At 41.4% G+C, this 20,555-nt stretch overlaps 1 protein-coding gene across 8 annotated transcripts in view; it reads left to right on the forward strand.

The window, feature by feature from the left end:
- LOC143277158 (ATP-dependent 6-phosphofructokinase-like) overlaps positions 1-20,555 on the forward strand; it is a 193,925-nt gene that overhangs the window by 156,873 nt on the left and 16,497 nt on the right. For all 8 annotated transcript variants that reach the window (XR_013053689.1, XR_013053690.1, XM_076581916.1 and 5 more), the window contains one exon: positions 5,180-5,391. Coding sequence is in view for 6 of the 8 variants with exons in the window: in XM_076581916.1 (XP_076438031.1) it covers positions 5,180-5,391 (212 nt within the window). In the remaining 2 variants the exon portion in view is untranslated. The remainder of the gene's footprint in view (positions 1-5,179; positions 5,392-20,555) is intronic.

Below are 20,555 nucleotides of genomic sequence, written 5' to 3' on the forward strand. Positions count from 1 at the left end.
CTGGGATTGAGACTCGGCAAGAGACTCTCCCAGGCCCAGAGCTCATGATTCTTCCCGATAGGGACCGCGGCGATGTGTCTTTAGATGCTGATCGTGGAGGCGACTCTCGTACCAGTAAACGGTCATGAAGGGGACCGGGGGAAAGGGGTACGAGCGTCGCCTCCTGAGGTGTCCCAGTGCGAGGCAGGGAGAGGGGGGAGTGGCAAGTCCTCTCTTGGTGGTGGGGACTCGCAGCTAGGCGCAAACTCCCAAGGGGAGGCCGCGCCCGGCCGTTACCTGGGTCCCCACTCGGAGACGGCCCTCAGGGGCCCCATTGCTGTTCCCCCTCCTCCCTTCTCTGTCGACCCCCCTCCCCCACCTCCTTCTGGGGGGGAGAAAAATTTGGTTCCGGGAGGGACCTCTACTTTGCCCACCCCGGGCCAAGCCACCCCAGTCTCCCCACGGGAGGGGATTCGGGTGCGTAGCCACCTGCTCTGCAGGTCTTGCCGCTCTCCGGCCAGTCTCCCCTGCTGGGGGAGGCCCGCGTGTGTCAGGTGGTTCCGGGCAGTCAGCCCGCTCGTCTTTCGGCGGGTCTGACACCCAAGTCGGACCTGACCTCCCTCCGACTTGGCCAGGTTTTTCCCTTCATGGAGGTCAAGGCGCCAGTGACCCTTGGGGTTGGGGTCACAGGATGGCTGGTGCCCACGGGTGGTTACCCCCATTCTACCCGTACTGGGGCGCACCTATGGTGCACTCTGGGTGGCAGACGCCTCCTCCCTGGGCTGGGGAGCCCACATGGACTCACTCCATGCAGCAGGGACTTGGTCCCCGGAGGAGTGCCTATGCCACGTCAATGTTCTGGAACTGGAGGCAGTTCACAGGGCTCTCCTGCACTTCATGGGGGAGGCCACTGGCAAGACCATCCGCTTGTTCACAGACAATACGACGGTCGCATGTTACGTGAACAAAGGGGCGGGGAGCGCACTCGGCAGACCTCTCCCTGCGGACCGAGGCTCTCCTCCGTTGGTGCCACAGCAAGGGCATTGCACTTTCAGCGAGACACATAGCAGGAAAAGCCAACATCTTGGCAGATGCTCTCAGCAGGTCCAAGAGTGTCATCCACACAGAGTGGACCCTGGACAAGGACACCCTTCAGGGGGTGTGGGAACGGTGGTTTCGGCCGATGGTGTACCTTTTTGCCACAAAGTTCAAGAGACTTCCCACTTATGTCAAAGCAAGGAGGGAGGGAACGGAGACTTTGTATGGCTTTCGCTGGAAGAAATGGTTGCGGTGGTGTACAGCTCAGGACATTGCCCCTACGAGCATGCAGCTGGCCAACTTTCTGGCTCACTGCTCCTCGGTTCTCAACCTGTCTGCTAGTTCTGTGCGAGGGTACAGGTCTGCCATCTGTACCACAATCAAACAGCTAGGTGGTCCCGCCTTTGAAGCGGATTTCCTGCTCAGAGAGGTGGCTAGGGGTGCCTCTCTGAAGGAAGCTAGAAACCCCAGAAGAGTGCCCCTGTGGGACTTGTTCCTGGTGCTGGATTTCATTTGAAAACAGCCCTTCAAGCCATTGGGGACTATTCCTTTTGACTTGCTCACCCTCAAGATGACTTTCCTTCTGTTGCTGGCCACAGGCCGTCGTAGAAGCGAGATTCATGGTCTTAGTGGAATGCCACAAGATCTGGCCTTCCACAGAGATGGTTCCATCACTCTTCGTTTCCTTCCAGAGTTTCTGGCTAAGAACCAAGACCCCGAGGTCCCTTCCCCCTCTCTGAGGGTCAGACCTTTGATATTCTTGCCCAAGATGATGAGGATAGGCATTTCTGCCCTGTTCGGTGTCTCAAATACTATTGGGATAGGTCTCGCCATAGGCGTTCTTCTCAGAGGCGTCTTCTCATCTCCCTCAATGAGAATTACAAGAAAGACATCGCTGCAGGCACCATTTCCTGCTGGGTTTCCCAAGTCATTCGTAGAGCCTACTCTCACGCACACAGGGATATCAGCTGTCTTATCCCAGAGCACACGAAGTGCAGGCCATAGCTACTTCGGCTGCTTTCCAGCACTCAGTGCCAACGCAGCATGTCTTGGAGGCAGCCTTCTGGCGGTCTGAGAATCCCTTCATCAACTTCTACCTCCGGGACTTCCGTATGACCAGGGCTGACGGTTCCAAGGGGATTTCCTTTGTCGCGGCTAACACTGCTGTCTCGGTTACAAGGGCTCCCCATACAAACCAGTAGGCGTTGCCCTCCTCCATTCGCTTTAAATTCTGCATCAGTTTGACATGGTACAGTATATGACACCAAAAGGAGGAGTTTGTATTATACTCCATGTTTGGTGATAACTCGAATGCCCGCCAGTCCGTCCCTGCGTCTCTGCCGTGGTTCCCATGGGGCATTTTCTTTGATGGTCATGGAATGATTCAGCGCTTATAGCTTTTAGAGGCGTTTGATTGGCTAAGAGTGGACCGGGCAAGACGGCTCGTCTTTTCACTGTTAGCCGCGTGAAATTTGGCTAAGCAGAGCAAACCGATAGGCCTAGTTTGCATCAGTTTGACATGGTAAGTATATGTATCACCAAACATGGAGTTTCAGTTTCACTTTCTCAAGGAGGCGTCACTGCGTTCGGACAAATCCATACACGCTACACCACATCTGTTGAGCAGATGCCTGACCAGCAGCATAACCCAACGCGCTTAGTCAGGCCTTGAGTGCATGCTTACATATTAAACATGGAGTATAATACAAACTCCTCCTGTGTGTATGGTGATGCTTTTCTATAGTAATGTGGACAGTGTACACAGCTGCAGCAGTATACGGCCTTATACTGCAGTCATTTCATGCAGAAGGTGTTTGTTGATACAAATGATGTGTGATCTGCAGATAGGGAACGTACTGACTAAGAAACAAATAAAAGCAAAACTAATCCTGTGCAAAGTCTGTCCATCCGCTCCATTTCAGTAGGCCACTCGTGTGGGGGAGGATCAGGGGGGTGTTCTGGGATGGTATTTGTGTGTGTGTGTGTGTGTGTGTGGGGGGGGGGGTATCTGTGTGTGTGTGTGGGGTGGGGGGGGTGGGGGTGGGGTATCTGTGTGTGTGTGTGTGGGGGGGGGGGGTATCTGTGTGTGTGTGTGTGGTAAACATTGACATAAACATTGACATATTCTCAACAACCACAAGCAGTGGAAAACATTCTCTTTGCGAGGTGGAAGACATGAATAAAATATGTGTCGTAATCATCTTTATTAAGATGTTGTATATGGTGAAAGTCTTGTTTCCATGAACACAATGATTTTACTGTTTGAAAATTGATAAATCAGTTTAATATTTTCTTAATACCTGTCAGATTGTGGCTGTTGCTTTCTACAAATTAAACAAGCAACATGAAAAAAACATCATCTGGTGTATGGCACATACAACAGGAATCATGCACGAGTGGTGGAAAGCTGCTTTCACTTTCCTTTGAATGTCGCTGCTTTCTGCTCAGTTCTTACTTTGTTGTTGTAGCTGTATTTGTTCATTTGAATTTTTGACTCGCTTGTGTAAACAATGTGAGTCTATGAAATAACCCAGTGTTCAGTTGTCTGCATGTGTGTGTGTGTGTGTGTGTGTGTGTGTGTGTGTGTGTGGTAAACTTTAACATAGTCATTTTCTCTGGAAATACTTTGCCAATACTAAATTTGGATTAATTATAGTGGGAGAAAGTCTTCACAGTCGTACCAATAATAGGTTGTAAGTCTCCTGGATTAAGCTGTATTTCTAGATCATCAACAGTTATTTTATTATGATCCAGAAAATCACAATTGATGGTTTGGTTTGAAGATGGCCTTTGTTTTTCTTCGCAATCAAGAGAAAAGAAATAAAAATTCTGGACTGAACACATACAGTAACACTAAGACACCATCCATGTGTTTACTGCAAATAAGTATTTTTTTGCGGATACTGAATTAACTAGAATGAACATGAAAGAGAAATTGAGTGCACCACGTTGTAGATTCTGTCTGCCTCAGTGTGGAACACACAGATCTAGAGAAAATGGCTACATGTTGTGGTGTGCTTGAGATGATGGCAACCTCTCCTTTTCCACAGACTTTAAAGAATTTCTTAGATGATCGAGATATACCAAAATGATATGAATTAAACAGCGTTACCACTTCAAATACTGTGATTTATTATGACACCAAAAACCATATGTTTAGATACTAATTTTTTAATGTCATTGGTAGGTCCACTTTAGTGCTGTAAGTGAGACTACTTATTCTCGAGCTGAATGTGCTTAGTTTGAACCTGCTAACATACTCTTTTTTTTCCCTTCAAAGCTTTATATTATTGAATAGAGAACACTTTTTTTAATAATAATTTTATACTGGATAAAGTTTGTATCACAGGTGAGTCTTGAAGGCCCTGCCTGTCTTGTCTAATTTCATAGCAGCTTGATTGTGTGAGCATGGCATCTGTGGTTATGCTGAGGTTTTACATATTTTGCACAGTTCTTATGTTTGTAGCATTCTTTTGGTGACTACTTGGTTCTGGAAAACACATGCCTCCATGTATGCACACATGTGCATGTGACAACACAGGATATAACCAGTTATTCTGGTTAAAACAGCAGAAAACAAGCAAATCTGATTAACCCTGAAGTGACATGGTGATGCTTGCTTTGGTAGTATTGAAAAGCTGTATCTCCCTTGTGGAGGGCCTGGAAAGAAGTTGAGCATTGTTTGGGTCACTTCAAGTTCTGTTTGGTCTTGTCTCCATTCTATTTAACTTCACTATTTTTTCCAAGTCAAACTGTTTCCATGCACAGTACCTCTGTGCTTTCACTCCATGGTTCAAGCTGGCTTGAAAGACTGAGAGATAGGGTTGACAACTGGTGAGGATTTCTGGAACACACCGCTGGAAATGAGTTTTTGTCAAATGTCTCTTTGAAATATGAGTATAGTATAAGTTTGTCTTTCCATTGCCTCATATCATAATGTGTAGAAGCATACACTGTGCATATATTTGACTTATCTGTTTTTGTACAGCTGGATTTTTGTTCTGTCTTGTGTTGACATGTTTTGTGTGTCTTCTTTCAGGAATGAGCAATTCCTTAGTTCTTTTTATGTTGTTTCGTGTTGTATTGCCTTTGTGTTTTGTTTCATCATATCTCATTTTGGATGATCTTGTTGTTGTTTTTTAACCCTAGTCTTTTCCTGCAGGAATGAGAGTGCTAACTCCAACTACACCACGGAGTTCATCAACCAGCTGTTTGCTGAGGAGGGGAAGGGAGTGTTTTCTGTGCGTATGAACGTGCTGGGCCACATGCAGCAAGGCGGAGTGCCCTCGCCTTTTGACCGCAACTATGGCACCAAAATGGCCGCTAAGTGTGTGAACTGGTTCAAGGACATGGTTGAGTCAAACCTAAAAAGTGGTACGGAGCTTTTTGTATGCATGTAGTAGTGTCTTTGAATGTGTGTGTGTTTGTGTGTGTGTGTGTGTGTGTGTGTGTGTGTATGTGTGTTTATGGCATTGTGTGTGTGTTTGTGTATGTATGTGTGTGTGTGTGTGTGTGTGTGTTTATGGCATTGTGTTTGTGTGTATGTGTGTGCTGTAAGCATTACATGTCTGTCATTATTTACATATGTGTGTGTGGTTGTGTGTGTACTGTAAATTTGCACTTCTGTTGTTGTTTACATGTGTGTGAGTGTGTCTATGTGAATGTGTATGTTATTTCATTATCATTTTTTCCCTTTCCCTTCTTCTCTTATTTTTGTTCAGTAGAACTATAATGTTTCTTTCTTTCATTTCAGTTTGTTTAGCATTGTTTAGCAACTTCTGAGATGTATTTCTGTCTCAGATGTAAGTTATAGACTTCTGAGATGTATTTCTGTCTCAGATGTAAGTTATAGACTTCTGAGATGTATTTCTGTCTCAGATGTAAGTTATAGACTTCTGAGATGTATTTCTGTCTCAGATGTAAGTTATAGACTTCTGAGATGTATTTCTGTCTCAGATGTAAGTTATAGACTTCTGAGATGTATTTCTGTCTCAGATGTAAGTTATAGACTTCTCTGATGTATTTCTGTCTCAGATGTAAGTTATAGACTTCTCTGATGTATTTCTGTCTCAGATGTAAGTTATAGACTTCTGAGATGTATTTCTGTTTCAGTTGTAAGTTACAGACTTCTGAGATGTATTTCTGTCTCAGATGTAAGTTATAGACTTCTGAGATGTATTTCTGTCTCAGATGTAAGTTATAGACTTCTGAGATGTATTTCTGTTTCAGTTGTAAGTTACAGACTTCTGAGATGTATTTCTGTCTGGGAAGTCAGATTGAGATTTGTACATTTGTTCTAATTGCATTGACAGATAGAAAACTTGGGAACCAAACAGATTCTGTTTACTGGCATTTTTTTCTTCGGGATTTGATCATGTCTGTTTCTGCTGCACCAAATAATTTTGTATTTTTGTTATTCATGGAAATCTGAATGTCATAGCCTGAAAGTCTGTATTATTTTTCATTTTTCCAGGAACTGGTAAGTTTGGGGCATGTAGAAGGCATGTTCAATGAGATCTGTTTGTTCTTTTTGCATTAGTGGCTTTTGTTAGAGCTTGTGACACCCATGTTCTGTAATATGCCATTCGTGGGGAAGATGTTTTGCATGGATTTAACATGTAACAATCTCAGTTGAGATTCCTTTGTGCAGTCATATGCTATTCTTAAGTAGTTTTGCATACAAATATATAGTTTGTGTCATTAGAAATGCATTGGTTTTGATGCAGGGCCAGTATTTCCCTCCTGAAGTATTAATGTGACAAAGATGTAAATTGTTTCTCTTTATTTACAGTACTGTATGGGATGTCTTATCATTTGCTGGCTGAGTTTTTGTGCTGATGGGGGTCAATCTGTGGCTGTATTATACCACTCCCTTGAAAAGATAGCCATAATGAGCACACGCATTTCACATATCATTCACAATAACATGTTATTGAAAGTATGCAAAAGTAGCCACAAAATTTTATTCAGAGAAAGATTTTGTATTTGTATTTGTATTTCTTTTTTATCACAACAGATTTCTCTGTGTGAAATTCGGGCTGCTCTCCCCTGGAAGAGCATGTTGCTACACTACAGCGCCACCCATTTTTTGGTATTTTTTTCCTGCGTGCAGTTTTATTTGTTTTTCCCATCGAAGTGGATTTTTCGACAGAATTTTGCCAGGAAGAACCCTTTTGTTGCTGTGGGTTCTTTTATGTGCGCTAAGTGCATGCTGCACACGAGACCTTGGTTTATCGTCTCATCTGAATGACTAGCGTCCAGACCACCCCTCAAGGTCTAGTGGAAGGGGAGAAAATATCCGCGGCTGAGCCATGATTTGAACCAATGCACTCAGATTCTCTCGCTTACTAGGCGGGTGCGTTACCTCTAGGCCATCACTCCTCATGTGTGCATAGGGGGTGAGGTTCAAGCAATCAAACAGCAGTCAACTTCTGTCATTATTTGTAGAGAAACAGTCTGTAGTTTTTAAGCATTCAGTTTTCACAGATTCCAACAATGAGTAGCCTTTTTGTTTTGGAATATCATCCCTGAATGGACAGACAGGTGTGATTATTGTAACTCACTCCTCACTGGTTGTCCATAATACTTAATACAAAAACTCCAGAAAGTTCAAAATGCAGTAGCAAAGTTAATGTTTAGAACCAAAAAGACAGACAATATCACTCATCTTCTGCATTCTCATCACTGGTTGCCATTTTCTGCCCACATTCAGTACAAAGTCGCTACTGTCACCTTCATCTCCATTTATGGTGCTGCCTAAGTACCTGAGAGAATTGATTCAAACCTACATACCCCCACGACAGCTGAGATCACCTTCTGATTCACTGCGGCTACTTGTTCCCCATGTCAAAACCAGATCCTCTGGTGATTCTTCCTTTTCTCATTCAGCTCCGTCTTTCTGCAACAGTTTACCTCAATATCTTTGCCACTTTCCCCCATTTCAGTCTTTTAGAACTGGTCTGAAAACACATCTTTTTGAAAATGCCTTTGCACAGACCTTCCATCCCTTTCCAGTGGCATTCAGTTATAAGCCATGCAAACTGTGTGTGTGTGTGTGTGTTTCTTCTTCCTTTTGTAAGTTATTATGTGTGTGTGTATGTGATAAATGTTTATTGTAAATGCCTTGAAGTACCTTTAACTCTTACCAGTTTGCGGAAAATGTTGAGTTTTGCTAAAATCACCACACTGGCATCATTCAAGACTCAATATCAGACACTCACCAACATGCAAACTACACATATTAATTATTATATACCAAATGAAAGACAACTGACAGACAATACTCTTTTACAGGAAATCCGTGTTGATAACATGAATCAGAGATGAATGGCATCAACTCAAATTAGGCCTTATATGTAAAAATATTTGTATGTTTATGTTTTTTTAATCAAAAGTCACAGCAATCTTTTTTCTTTTCTTTCTGCAAGGTTCAAAGTCAGTCAGAGTGTTTGACATAGACCACAAAATGATATCATGTTATGTTATCAGATATATGATATTATTAGCACACAGAAAGATAGCACCATTACCATAAAAAAAACCGTTGAAAATCTCCGCCCGACATCATTCAGCACACAATATGAGACACTCATAAGTATGCAAACCACCCATGTTGCATATCAAATGAAAGAAAATTGAAGAAACTTTCACATGAAATCCTTTTTGTAATAATATTTTTATGAGTTTTTAGTGATGAGCGAAAAGCAGAGATAGAATCAGATGCATGGATATGATGAGGAAGGTTGTTCCAGATATGAGGAGCAGCAAAGAAGAACGAACGTCCACCATATGTTCTTGTATTGACATGAGGAAGTTTCAAAAGGTAAAAGTCAGAGGAAGAGCGGAGATTTCTTGAGGGAGTGTAAACACTGATAAGGTCAGAAAGGTATGTAGGTCCTGCGGAGTGGAATAACAGTAATCAATTGTGACAGCACAAAAGCAGAAATAAGAGTTTTAGAAGTGTCAACAGAAAGGTACTGATGGAGAGAGTTGATGCAACAAAGTTCACAATTTTACTATGGGTATCAGATGTACTACCTGAGCGTGCATACTGAGGTTTGACTCAAGAATGACTGCAATGTTCCTTGCTGATTTAGAAACCTAAACTATGGAATCACCAACCACAATAGAGGCAGGAAAAGAAGTAGATGTGGACATTCTTACAGAGGAAATAATCCTAGCTTTAGTTTTATCATCATTTAACTTTAGTTTGTTGAATGTCATCCAGGATTTAGCATCGAGAATGCAATCCTGCATTGATGGAATCAGACTTTGTACTTGGTTTGGTTCTGCAGACTTTTGTAGCTGAGTATCATCAGCAAGAGGATGGTGAAGATAAGAATCATCAGAAATGACATCAGTTAGAGGAGCAGTGTACAGAACAAACAGAACGGGGCCCAGGACGGAGCCTTGTGGCACACCATAGGAGATCAGGGCTGGATCAGACTTAAAGTTGTTAACAGAGACAATCTGGAAGCAGTTGGACAGGTATGAAGAAAACCAATTCAGAACTGTTGAATGAATCCCAAAAACATGTTCAAGTCTGGAAAGGAGTATACTGTGGTCTACTGTGTCAAACGCAGCCGACAGATCAAGCAAGACCTTCATCCACAGACAGTAATAAGTCATTAACTACTTTCAACAAAGCAGTTTCAGTGCTATGGGCATATCTATATGCTGACTGAAATAAAGAAAACAGGTTGTTTGATGCCAAAATTAAATCTACAAACTGCAAAAAATTCATTCAGAGTATTTCATACAAACTAAAAAAAAAATGATACCAGAAACAGTTCTTGTTTTCTGCTGACAGGTATGTGACATTTCTAGTACTTAGCAACATAGTATTCATCCCTAAAATAAACTTTGAAAAGTAGCATACTACAATACCAGACCACCAATTACAAATCACACAGATTATAATTCTCACTGTTCTACACATACATATTAGTAAGCAGTCACAGCACTGCTAAAGTATCAAAACAAGCTGAATCAGAGTAAAGGAAATGTTCTTGAAAGATAATAATAATAAATAATAATAATAATGGATATTTATATAGCACACTATCCAGAAATCTGCTCTAGGTGCTTTACAAAAACGCTTTTGGTAACATAAAATATTACATCAATGTTACATACACACACCAAAATGTGACTACACACACGCACGCACACACGCACGCACACACGCACGCACGCACGCACGCACGCATGCACGCACAATGCATACATACATTTTAACATACATGTGTATCTAACAGCTACCCTAACACATATGCACACATAGGCAGGCACAAACTTACATAAACACACACACACAATACACATTCATATACATGCATGTAGGTATGTACTCATACATATGTATACACACAAAGTCAAGCACAGCTAACGCAAAGGAAGTGAACTTATTGCTGAGGGAAAAGGTGAGTTTTGAGACGAGATTTAAAAGATGCGAGGGAATCGGAAGGACGGAGGTTATCAGGGAGCTTGTTCCATATCTTTGGCGATCGAAAAGAAAACGATCTGTGTCCATAGGTCTTACTTCTGACGTGAGGTATTCTCAGAAGTCGAGTATCAGACGAAGAACGGAGCTGGCATGACGGGGTATAGATATGGAGGAGTTCAGAAAGATACTTGGGGCCAGATCTGTTGACTGCAGAAAAGGTTAGAGTGGATAGCTTGTAGTCTATTCGATCAGAAACAGGCAACCAGTGGAGAGACTGAAGGAGAGGAGAAACATGGTCAAATTTAGAAGCTCTGCAAATGAGTCTGGCAGGGTTATTCTGAATTTGTAGGAGTCTGTCTAGTAGATATTTGGGAAGGCCAGCCAAAAGAGAGTTGCAGAAATCCAATCTTGAGAGAACCAGAGAGCATACAAGTGTATTGGTTGCATCGGTTGAGATATAGTGGCGGATAGAGCTGATTCTACACAGTCCCAAATAGGCAACTTTACAGATACTCGAAATGTGCTGTTGGAAGGAAAGAGACTGGCCTGGGATTACACCAAGACTGTGAACAGAAGGAGAAAGTGAAACAGGTGTGCTATTGATCAGAACAGAGTCAGGAAAGAAAGGTGGTAGACTTCAGGAGGCAGTTCTCATTTCTATGCAACACCCAATCGACGATGTGACCACGATAGTGTGTAGGCTCAGTTACAGACTGGTTAAGATTGAACAAACTGACAATTTCAGGTAATTTAGAGGTATAAAACTGTGTGGGTGAATCAAAATGAAAACTAAAGTCACCGACAATAAGTAGGGAGCCTGGTAAACTATTAGCGTATTCTAAGAAGTCCGGAAACTGTTCTGTGAACATCGTATCAGAAAGATTAAAAAATTATCTTCGAAAAAAAGTACAGGTCATGTATATTTTGGCAAGAAATGAGTCATTATCCACTGTTCAACCTGAGTGACAACCTAGCTGTGTGACAGAAGAATACACTTCCTCTCTTTCTGAAAACAGTAAAATGTGTCACACTGCATATATATATATTTTTTTTTTTTCCAAGAGGTAACAGCGGTTACAGTTCCTTGTAACATCACTCCAGACAGGGCGAACAGGTCCTTGTCAGTCAAGACCGTGCTGTTGTGCATACACATCAGTATATTCACAAAGTGTGGATACTAATTTCACTGTAAAAAACATTTTGAAAAAAACTTGCTGCTGTAGTGAACCTCTTTGCATCTTCACGTGTCCTGATATCAGGTAAGTAGAATCCAGGCACATATGAAGGCTGAAAGGGAGGCACCAGGTGGCTTGGCCCTGGATCTGTAATGTCGTAGCTCCCTGCTCTGAAATCAGATATGAAAATAGTAAGTATAATATAAAACAGCACTGTATGCAAGAGTTTAATGTAAATACCTCAATTCTGTCTGCAGTCCACTGGAGCTTTGTCGCCGTTCTCCACAACTTGCCCTGGAGCACTGTGGGACTGGGCCAGATCTGGCACCTCAGCTCTTTGTGTAGAGGGCAGTCTTGCAGGACATGGGCTGGAGTTTGAGGAGCGGTGTCACACAGACATAGGTCTGTGTGGGAAATTTTCAGTTAGAAGAGATGGGAGAGGAACTGGCAGTGGCCTGTGCGCAGTCTGAGGATGACTTGCAGAGCTCAACCCAGTTGATGGATGCTGTCCTCCTTTGGTCCCAGATGTAGCCGTTCTCACCAGCTGTTTCTGAAGTGGCTGCGCAGAATGGTCTTTGTCTCCCCAAAGCTAAGGAGGTGGGCAGATTGGGTGAGCCTGCTTCCTGCTTTGGAGAGCTTGTCTGCCTCTTCATTTCCTGCAATACTGCAGTGAGAGGGGATCCACTGTAGGACCGTTGTGGTTCTGGCACTTGGGGCATGCATCTCGGAATGGATGTTTTGCAAGGTTTTGTCCCTTACTCTGGTATGGACGCTTTGTAGGACAATCAGCAGTCGGTGAGGAAGACAGTGTGGTCTGGCAAACTGTCTCTCTGGTGGAGGAGTTGGGCTGCAGCTAGTAGCGCAGATCCTTTGGCTCTGAAATTCGTTGAGGTGAGGCCAGTAGCAATGGAATGCCTCACCGACCTGCCATCAGGGAATCGGATGTAGACGCCGCCACCCCATTACTAACAGCATTCTTGGCAGGGCCGCCTGTGTATACACGGGTCCAAAAGTGATAGTCCCTATCCAGTGCTTCAGGGTCAGCAGCTTCAGTTCAGCATCCAGGAAGCAGCCTTTGCTATGAATGCCGGGTATGTAAAGGACAACAGTGGGGACATCAGGTGACCAGTCTTCAAAGTCTTGCAAGGGTTCAACAGGTTGGTTCCTGTCAGGCAAACACTGGCCATGGGTCTGATGGAGGGCCTTGACGAGGTGGTTTGTGCTTCTGCGCTTCAGCCTATTCTTGGTCAGGGCCTGGAGTTTTGAAGGCAGACGGTGTGATGGAAGCCGTTTCATCTTCTCACTCTGGTGAAGCATTTGCTCATCTCTTCTCTCTACTAGAGACATGAGTCCAGCAGTCCCTGCGATAGCGTTGATGGTCTTCATGTCACCTGTGATGAGGCACAGACTGGTGTTCTGCATTTTGGCCAAAGGTTCTGTGCTAGACTTTGCTGCTGTTGTAAACTTCAGTCAGGATCTTCATGTTAGCTCCCCACTTGGTGCTGGCCAGTTTCTTCATCATGGCCATCTTGTGTATGGCTTTGCTCTGGGCGGTGCTGATGTGAGAAGACCAGGATAACCTGCAGTCCAATTTCACACTGAGTTAGGTGGGTGTGTCCTATTGAGGGATCGACTCTCCTTCAATGTGGAGGGTGACGGTCTCTTTTTTGGGGAACAGGGAGAAGCAGGTGGCATCTGTCTTGGTCCTGTTGATTGTAACCAACCACTCTTTTGACCATGTGGCAATGCTGTTCAGGGCTACTTTCATCCTGCAGGTTGCTGTGGAGATCTGTTCTGCTTGTGTCCAAACAGCTACATCATCTGCATGGAGGGCTCTGGAGATATGCATTGATAGCTGGTCAGCAACATTGTCAATGAAGATGGTGAAAAGTGTAGTTGATACCATGCTGCCCTGTGGGACTCCTCGAATCATGACTGGTTTGCTGAGGTGGCCGTCAAGAGTAGATCTTTGGAAGAGATAGCTCTGGATCCATCGATGCCTTCTCTCACAAACCCGTTTCTGGAGCAGTTGAGAAGAAGGCCATCTTTCCAGACCTTATGGAAAGCCTTAGTCAGGTCCACAATGATGGCCAAAGTCTATCTTTCGTTGGAATCCATTTTTAATGTCCTGGGCTAACAGATTGACCTGATCTGTGCTTTGTTTTTTCAAAAGCCTGACTGCGATGGGTTGATGAGGCCATTTTTCTCAAGGTGATACTGCAGTCTCCTGTTTGCCATGGGCTCCATTGTTTTCCCCAAGACAACTGAGGAGATTGATGGTTCGAAAACTTGTCTTAGAGTGCCTGTCTTTTCCCTTATTGTGGATTGGAATGTTGACAGCTTCCTTCCAACTGTGGGAATTCCTCTGTGTTCCAGGAAAGGTTGAAGATTTCCAGTGCTATTTGCTTTGTGTGGTTGCCCAGGTGCTTGATCATTTCATTTGTTATTCTGTCTTTGCCTGGTGCCTTTTTGTTTTTCAGTTGTCTGAGAAATTCTGAGATCAAGAAGCATGACTTTGAACAGAGGAGTAACGTTTGCATAGACTGTTTGCCCGACCTACTTTTTCACACATACCTTTCTGGATCAAAACAGGTCTGGTCAGATTTTGCCCCTCCATGCTTCCAGTCCCCATATCAGCATTGTCATCAGGGTTCCAGTTGTCAGAAAACTCAATATCTGACATTATCTGGTCACTATCAGAGTCAGATGAACTCAATGGTTGAAGAGAAGTTAAGCAAAAAGTAAGTACAGTGTGGAGTCTTGAAAATGAAGAAATCTGAGATGGCAGAAGTGCCATGTGGAGCAGTTCTGTTTTTTTCTGATAAATAAATCTTACACAATTTCTACTTTTTTTGTTTATTTTAGTCTTGATAGAACTCTAGTAATACTGAAAAATAGTTATGAATACATGAGACAAGAAAATAGTTAATTGTGTCTGAAATATACTTAGGAATTTTCCATTGTATTTTCAAGTACAAAAATTATGGGAACAAACTGGTGGGAGTTAAGGGAGGAAGGCACTCAACAAGTATCCATTATAATTATTATGGACTGCACTGTTCTGAGTTCAAGAAAGTGTCTGAAAGAATTTTATTTGTCCAGAATGGTTATGTATACAGGGCCGGAAAATGTGTTTCCTTACAATTTGGTTACAACTTATCCAAGCTGAAAAGTTGTGACAAAGACGGAATTTTTTAAACTGTAATATATCTATGTTGTAATTGTAAAACAGATTTGCTGTTTCCTGCACACAACTTTAAGTTCGACAAACACTGTTATCTAAGATGTGCAAAACCATGATTTGGGTCGTTATGTATTGGTAGCAACCCACCCCCATCTCCAGCCACACCCCTCAACTGTCGGCATTTTCATTTTTTTTGTTGTTGTTCAGCAAGAACCACATGTAAGCCATAAAGGATTTGCTTCTTGTTATGTTTTCTCTTGGTCTGTCTTTATTGAAATCTGCTTGTTATGTTTTCTCTTGGTCTGTCTTTATTGAAATCTGCTTGTTATGTTTTCTCTTGGTCTGTCTTTATTGAAAGCTTCTTGTTATGTTTTCTCTTGGTCTGTCTTTATTGAAAGCTGCTTGTGCCTTAAAAACGTCTCTTCAGAAACCTGACTTTACCTGTTTCAGTACCTAGTGTCTTTGTGTCTTTAAAAGCAAACTCGCACAGTGGTGTGTGTTTTGAAAAGGTGAGCCTTGTTATGATAAGATGCTTCCTTGTGAGAAGTTTTGATGTCCATTTGATCAAATACATTTTCTGTTGGTGTTCAGTCTGATGTTTATGAACCCCATACTGCCCCTCCCTCCCACCCCTCCTGTTGTTTGTCAAGACTGAGGGCACCCTTTTTCAGCTTTTCATATACTTTTTTGTTGTTATATTTTGTTCATTCTCAGCCACCTTTAGATCAGAGCAGTGATATTGCTGAGAGTTATTGTTGTGTTTTTTTGTTTGTTTGTTTGTTGTTGTTTTTGTTGTTGTTGTTGTTGTTGTTAGCATTGACACTACTTGCAGCAAGAGAGAGAATGGTGAAAACAGGAGTGTTTTTGCAAGAATTGATTTTGCCAAAAAATAATACATTTCCATGCACCCATTGTTCAATGAAGTTCTAGTTATTGTATCTTTACATTGCAATATACCCAGACTTTTATTTTGTCAGATTTCATAAGAATGTTGTTATTGTAGTCTGTGTTGATATTAGTAACTAGTGGGTAGTTTGCAAGATGGTTTTTTTCTACGTTTTTCCCTTTATAAACTAGTGGCATGATTTCTTTTTTCATCGAAAATGGTAACTTACCTTTCTTAAAAACACTTATGCAACTGAGAATTGGCATTTTTAGTTTGTCCCAGAACTGCTTGTGGCAAAATGGTGAAAGACTGTCACCTCCAGGCACAAAATTTTGAATTATAACATTGAGTGCATTGAGTTGATCCATTGTGATTGCTTTGTTGCTATGCTAACTTCTGCTACCTCTTGTGTCAATATTGAGAAATGATTGGAAATTGTCTCACATTATATCTCCTGTTTAATGTAGTCTGTTCTTTGTTCAGGAGATCATATCATGTTTTAAGTTCATCCAGTAATGTATCTGGACTGTCTTCTATTGTTTCTTTTATTTTTAGGAAAGATATCATGTTCGAGGCTCCATTATATATATTTTCGAGGCTCCATTATATATAATGGATGGAGTGATGGCCTGGAGCCAGTAGAGGTCACGCGTATGCCTAGGAAGTGAGAGAATCTGAGCATGCTGGTTCGAATCACGGCTCAGCCGCTGATATTTTCTCCCCCTCCACTAGACCTTGAGTGGTGGTCTGGACACTAGTCATTCGGATGAGACGATAAACCGAGGTCCCGTGTACAGCATGCACTTAGCGCATGTAAAAGAACCCACGGCAACAAAAGGGTTGTTCCTGGCAAAATTCTGTAGAAAAATCCCACTTCGATAGAAAAAAACAAATGAAACTGCACGCAGGAAAAAATACAAAAAAATGGGTGTAGTGACGCGCTCACCCTGGGGAGAGCAGCCCGAATTTCACACAGAGAAATCTGTTGTGATAAAAAGAAATACAAATATATATATAGAATACAATAGAATAGAATATGTCTTTATTACCAAGTGTACCGGGGTCACAAGAAATATTGGGGGGGATAGTACATAACAATGTACGTACACAAATTGAAAATCATACACAAACACAGATACAGTAGATATTAGGATACAAACAAGTGCATATCAATATAAAAACTTGTGCATACTCACACATGCACGCACTGCACACACACAGACACACACATGTGCATGCGCACACACACACACACACACACACAAACACACACACGCACACACACACACACACACATACACGTTTGAACAGAAGCCGCATGTTACATGTGAATGGGGCTGATGGCTAGATCTTCAGGTAGATGGTTGTTGATTGCACAATTCCTTATCAGACTGGATTTGTTTGAGAGACAGGGCATTGACTGCTTTGGGGAAAAAGCTACTGGCGAAGCGATTGGTTTTCGTCCTTATACTTCTGTACCGTCGACCAGAGGGGAGCATCTCGAAAATCCAAAAGCTGGATGTGATTCGTCCTGGCTGACTGATTTTGCTTTTTTGAGTAGCCACTTATAATATATGTCTTCTAGAGAAGGTAGATCAGCCCCGGTAATCTTGGTGGCAGTTTTTACGATTCTGATACACACACACGCACACACACACACACACACACACACACACACACACTAATGGAGAAAACTGTTGTTTTTTTAACCATGTCCAGTATTATTTTGTTTTTTTTTATCTGACCCAAGTGTCCTCCCTTAACCCCCTCCCCCCACCCTCCCTTCGCTTTTTGCGGTTCCTGAATTCTGTCTCATTTTGTTTTTTGTACTTTTGTTATGATATTGTTATGTGTGACTCTTATAACAGTTGTTGATTGTTTAGTTTGTTATGATATTGTTATGTGTGACTCTTATAACAGTTGTTGATTGTTTAGTTTGTTATGACATTGTTATGTGTGACTCTTATAACAGTTGTTGATTGTTTAGTTTGTTATGACATTGTTATGTGTGACTCTTATAACAGTTGTTGATTGTTAGTTTGTTATGATATTGTTATGTGTGACTCTTATAACAGTTGTTGATTGTTTAGTTTGTTATGATATTGTTATGTGTGACTCTTATAACGGTTGTTGATTGTTTAGTTTGTTATGATATTGTTATGTGTGACTCTTATAACGGTTGTTGATTGTTTAGTTTGTTATGATATTGTTATGTGTGACTCTTATAACGGTTGTTGATTGTTTAGTTTGTTATGATATTGTTATGTGTGACTCTTATAACAGTTGTTGATTGTTTAGTTTGTTATGATATTGTTATGTGTGACTCTTATAACAGTTGTTGATTGTTTAGTTTTACATTTTGATTGTGGTCTGTTTGTCTTAATATTGTGTTTTGGGTCTTTTTTTTTTTGGTCTTTTTCTTTTTTAAGTACAAAATCCAGTGTTTATATCTTAAATTGAACATTAATCATATTGATTTTGGATTTTTCTGTCTATTGTAATTTTCTGCGTACAATAAGTTCTTTTTAAGCATGAAAAATACTAGAGTAAAGGGCACATATATATCAGGAGCAGTCAAATTATGATTAAACTGGTGAAACTCAAAAGTAACTTTGGAAATAGGCTGAATGATGTCACAGACTTTCAGCATGGTAATATTTGCAATAATATAAAATCCAGAAAAGAAACAGGAAAATATACTTCCTCACTTACAAATCAGATTCATCATCATTATTTTGTGAGAAGGCTGAGAAATCTAAACTTGCTGAGTCATGTAAGAAACAAAATGAAACAAAATTTTATTAAGCAGGGAAATGAGATAAGCAATTAATATGCTTTTTTCCACCCAGCCACTGGACATAAAAAAGGAGAAAAACAGACATAAAAAAACCCGTCAAATTCAGCATTAAATCAGAACAAAACAAAACAAAACAAAACAAAAAAACCCATAAGCATGATCACATGCGCACACACACACACATGCACAAGCAGTGAATTTTTTATCAGGAATACACGGAAATGAATGAAGCATCACATGTTACCCACATAGTCAGAGACTGACATGTTGACAGAAAAGCATACACCATCCAAATAAAACGAATATAGTGCTGTTAATGAGTTAGAAGCAAATAAATCCGTCAGCTAGCGTAATCCTGGGCGATTTATTTAAAAGGAACATTTTTTAGGCTGATTTAAAGGAGATGATACTGTGTTGTTGTTGTTTTTTAAAATATCTTTTAGCAAGGAGTTCCAGTGTTCTCCCGGAGTGTGCCAGACTAGTTTTATAACAGTGTTGTTTGTATATTTGGACTGATTCAAGGGAAATCGTGCAATTAGTGGAGGAATCCGTTCAGTATTAGGTACATCAAAATTGCATTGTTATATCGCAGTTTGTGTGTTAGCGGAAGAATACCCAGCGTAATTCAGTCTTCAGATGTCAGTATAGAAGATTTAGGAAGTAGGGGAAGAATACCCAGCATAATTTAGTCTTCAGATGTCAATATAGAAGATTTAGGAAGTAGGGGAAGAATACCCAGCATAATTTAGTCTTCAGATGTCAATATAGAAGATTTAGGAAGTAGGGGAAGAATACCCAGCATAATTTAGTCTTCAGATGTCGGTATAGAAGATTTAGGAAGTACAGCTTAAATGGCTCACTTGTAAATTCTAATCAAATGTTTCAAAGTATTGGCACTACAAAGATCAGAGTAGATGCATAATCAGTAGATGATTGAATATGTACGTGGTAAAATTGTTTTCACGATTGAAAAGAAAAGTTAACAAGCCTCTTCCAACATGTTGCCATTCAAGGTGAAGGTTGCAGCACTGCTTTCCTGCTCCACTGAAGGCTGAATTGTCACCACTGCTTTGTTGTCTGCATTGGCCTCATTTTGAAACCGTTAACAGTGGTGTTCAGCTAAACTACAGTAACTATCATGTTCCATTTAAACACAAAATCATATGACATGTGCTTCGTTTTCAGCACTTTGTACAGGTTTGAAGCTAAAATATTGGGTGTTTTCTTTTTCTACACCCATTCCCACCATGATCTCACCACCTCCCTGTTGATTTACTGTATAGCATGTGATCATCATCAGCATAACTGGAATCACTTCCGTTAATCAACACTAACATTACTTTCATTTTCTCCCCCGTAGGGATGCTGGGGATCTTTCAGTATAAATAGCATCCCCACCTTTTGGAAATTCTGTGCTAGAAATTTCCTCTTTTCTATCACTCTCTTTGTTTCTGCCTTTTTTTCTTTCTTCACTATTGTCTCCTTTTTCAGCCTTCCCAGTCCATTCCCCTTTCTTTTTTCAAGCAAGCCTTGACACTTTTTTTCTCTTTTCCACAGTCTATGATGTACTATCTGTGCTGTTTTACTCTGGCAATTACGTAGTGAGATGTAAGCATTGGGATGGGCACTAGCTGCCCATTCAGCAGTGTTGTTTGCCTATATGGCATTTTTAGGCATTTTTTGGTTTGGCTTTGATGTATTGTTTTTTTCCCATTTGATGATTGTTTGTAATCTGGGGATGATAAATGAAGTGGAATGGTGGCCATCCTCAGCATGGCCTGGTCTTATTTGCCATAAGGAGCAAAGTGGTTGAGATACTGTGTCATGAACTGTGTTTTGTGGGTCTGTCTTAATGTTTTTGTAGATGACAGTTTTGTGTTGACGCGGTTGAACATTTGCATTGTGTGTCAGTCCTGATATGGCCCTGTGCCATCGGCTGGACTGTTAGCAACAATAACAATAATAATAATAATAACTTTTATTTTCTATCACATTTTCAAACTTGCTAATGTCAATGTTGGGTGGAAAATTAAAATTCTAGCCACGTTTTT

This window comes from Babylonia areolata, chromosome 33 (assembly GCF_041734735.1).
Source record: "Babylonia areolata isolate BAREFJ2019XMU chromosome 33, ASM4173473v1, whole genome shotgun sequence".
NCBI classification, from domain to species: Eukaryota; Metazoa; Mollusca; class Gastropoda; order Neogastropoda; family Buccinidae; genus Babylonia; species Babylonia areolata.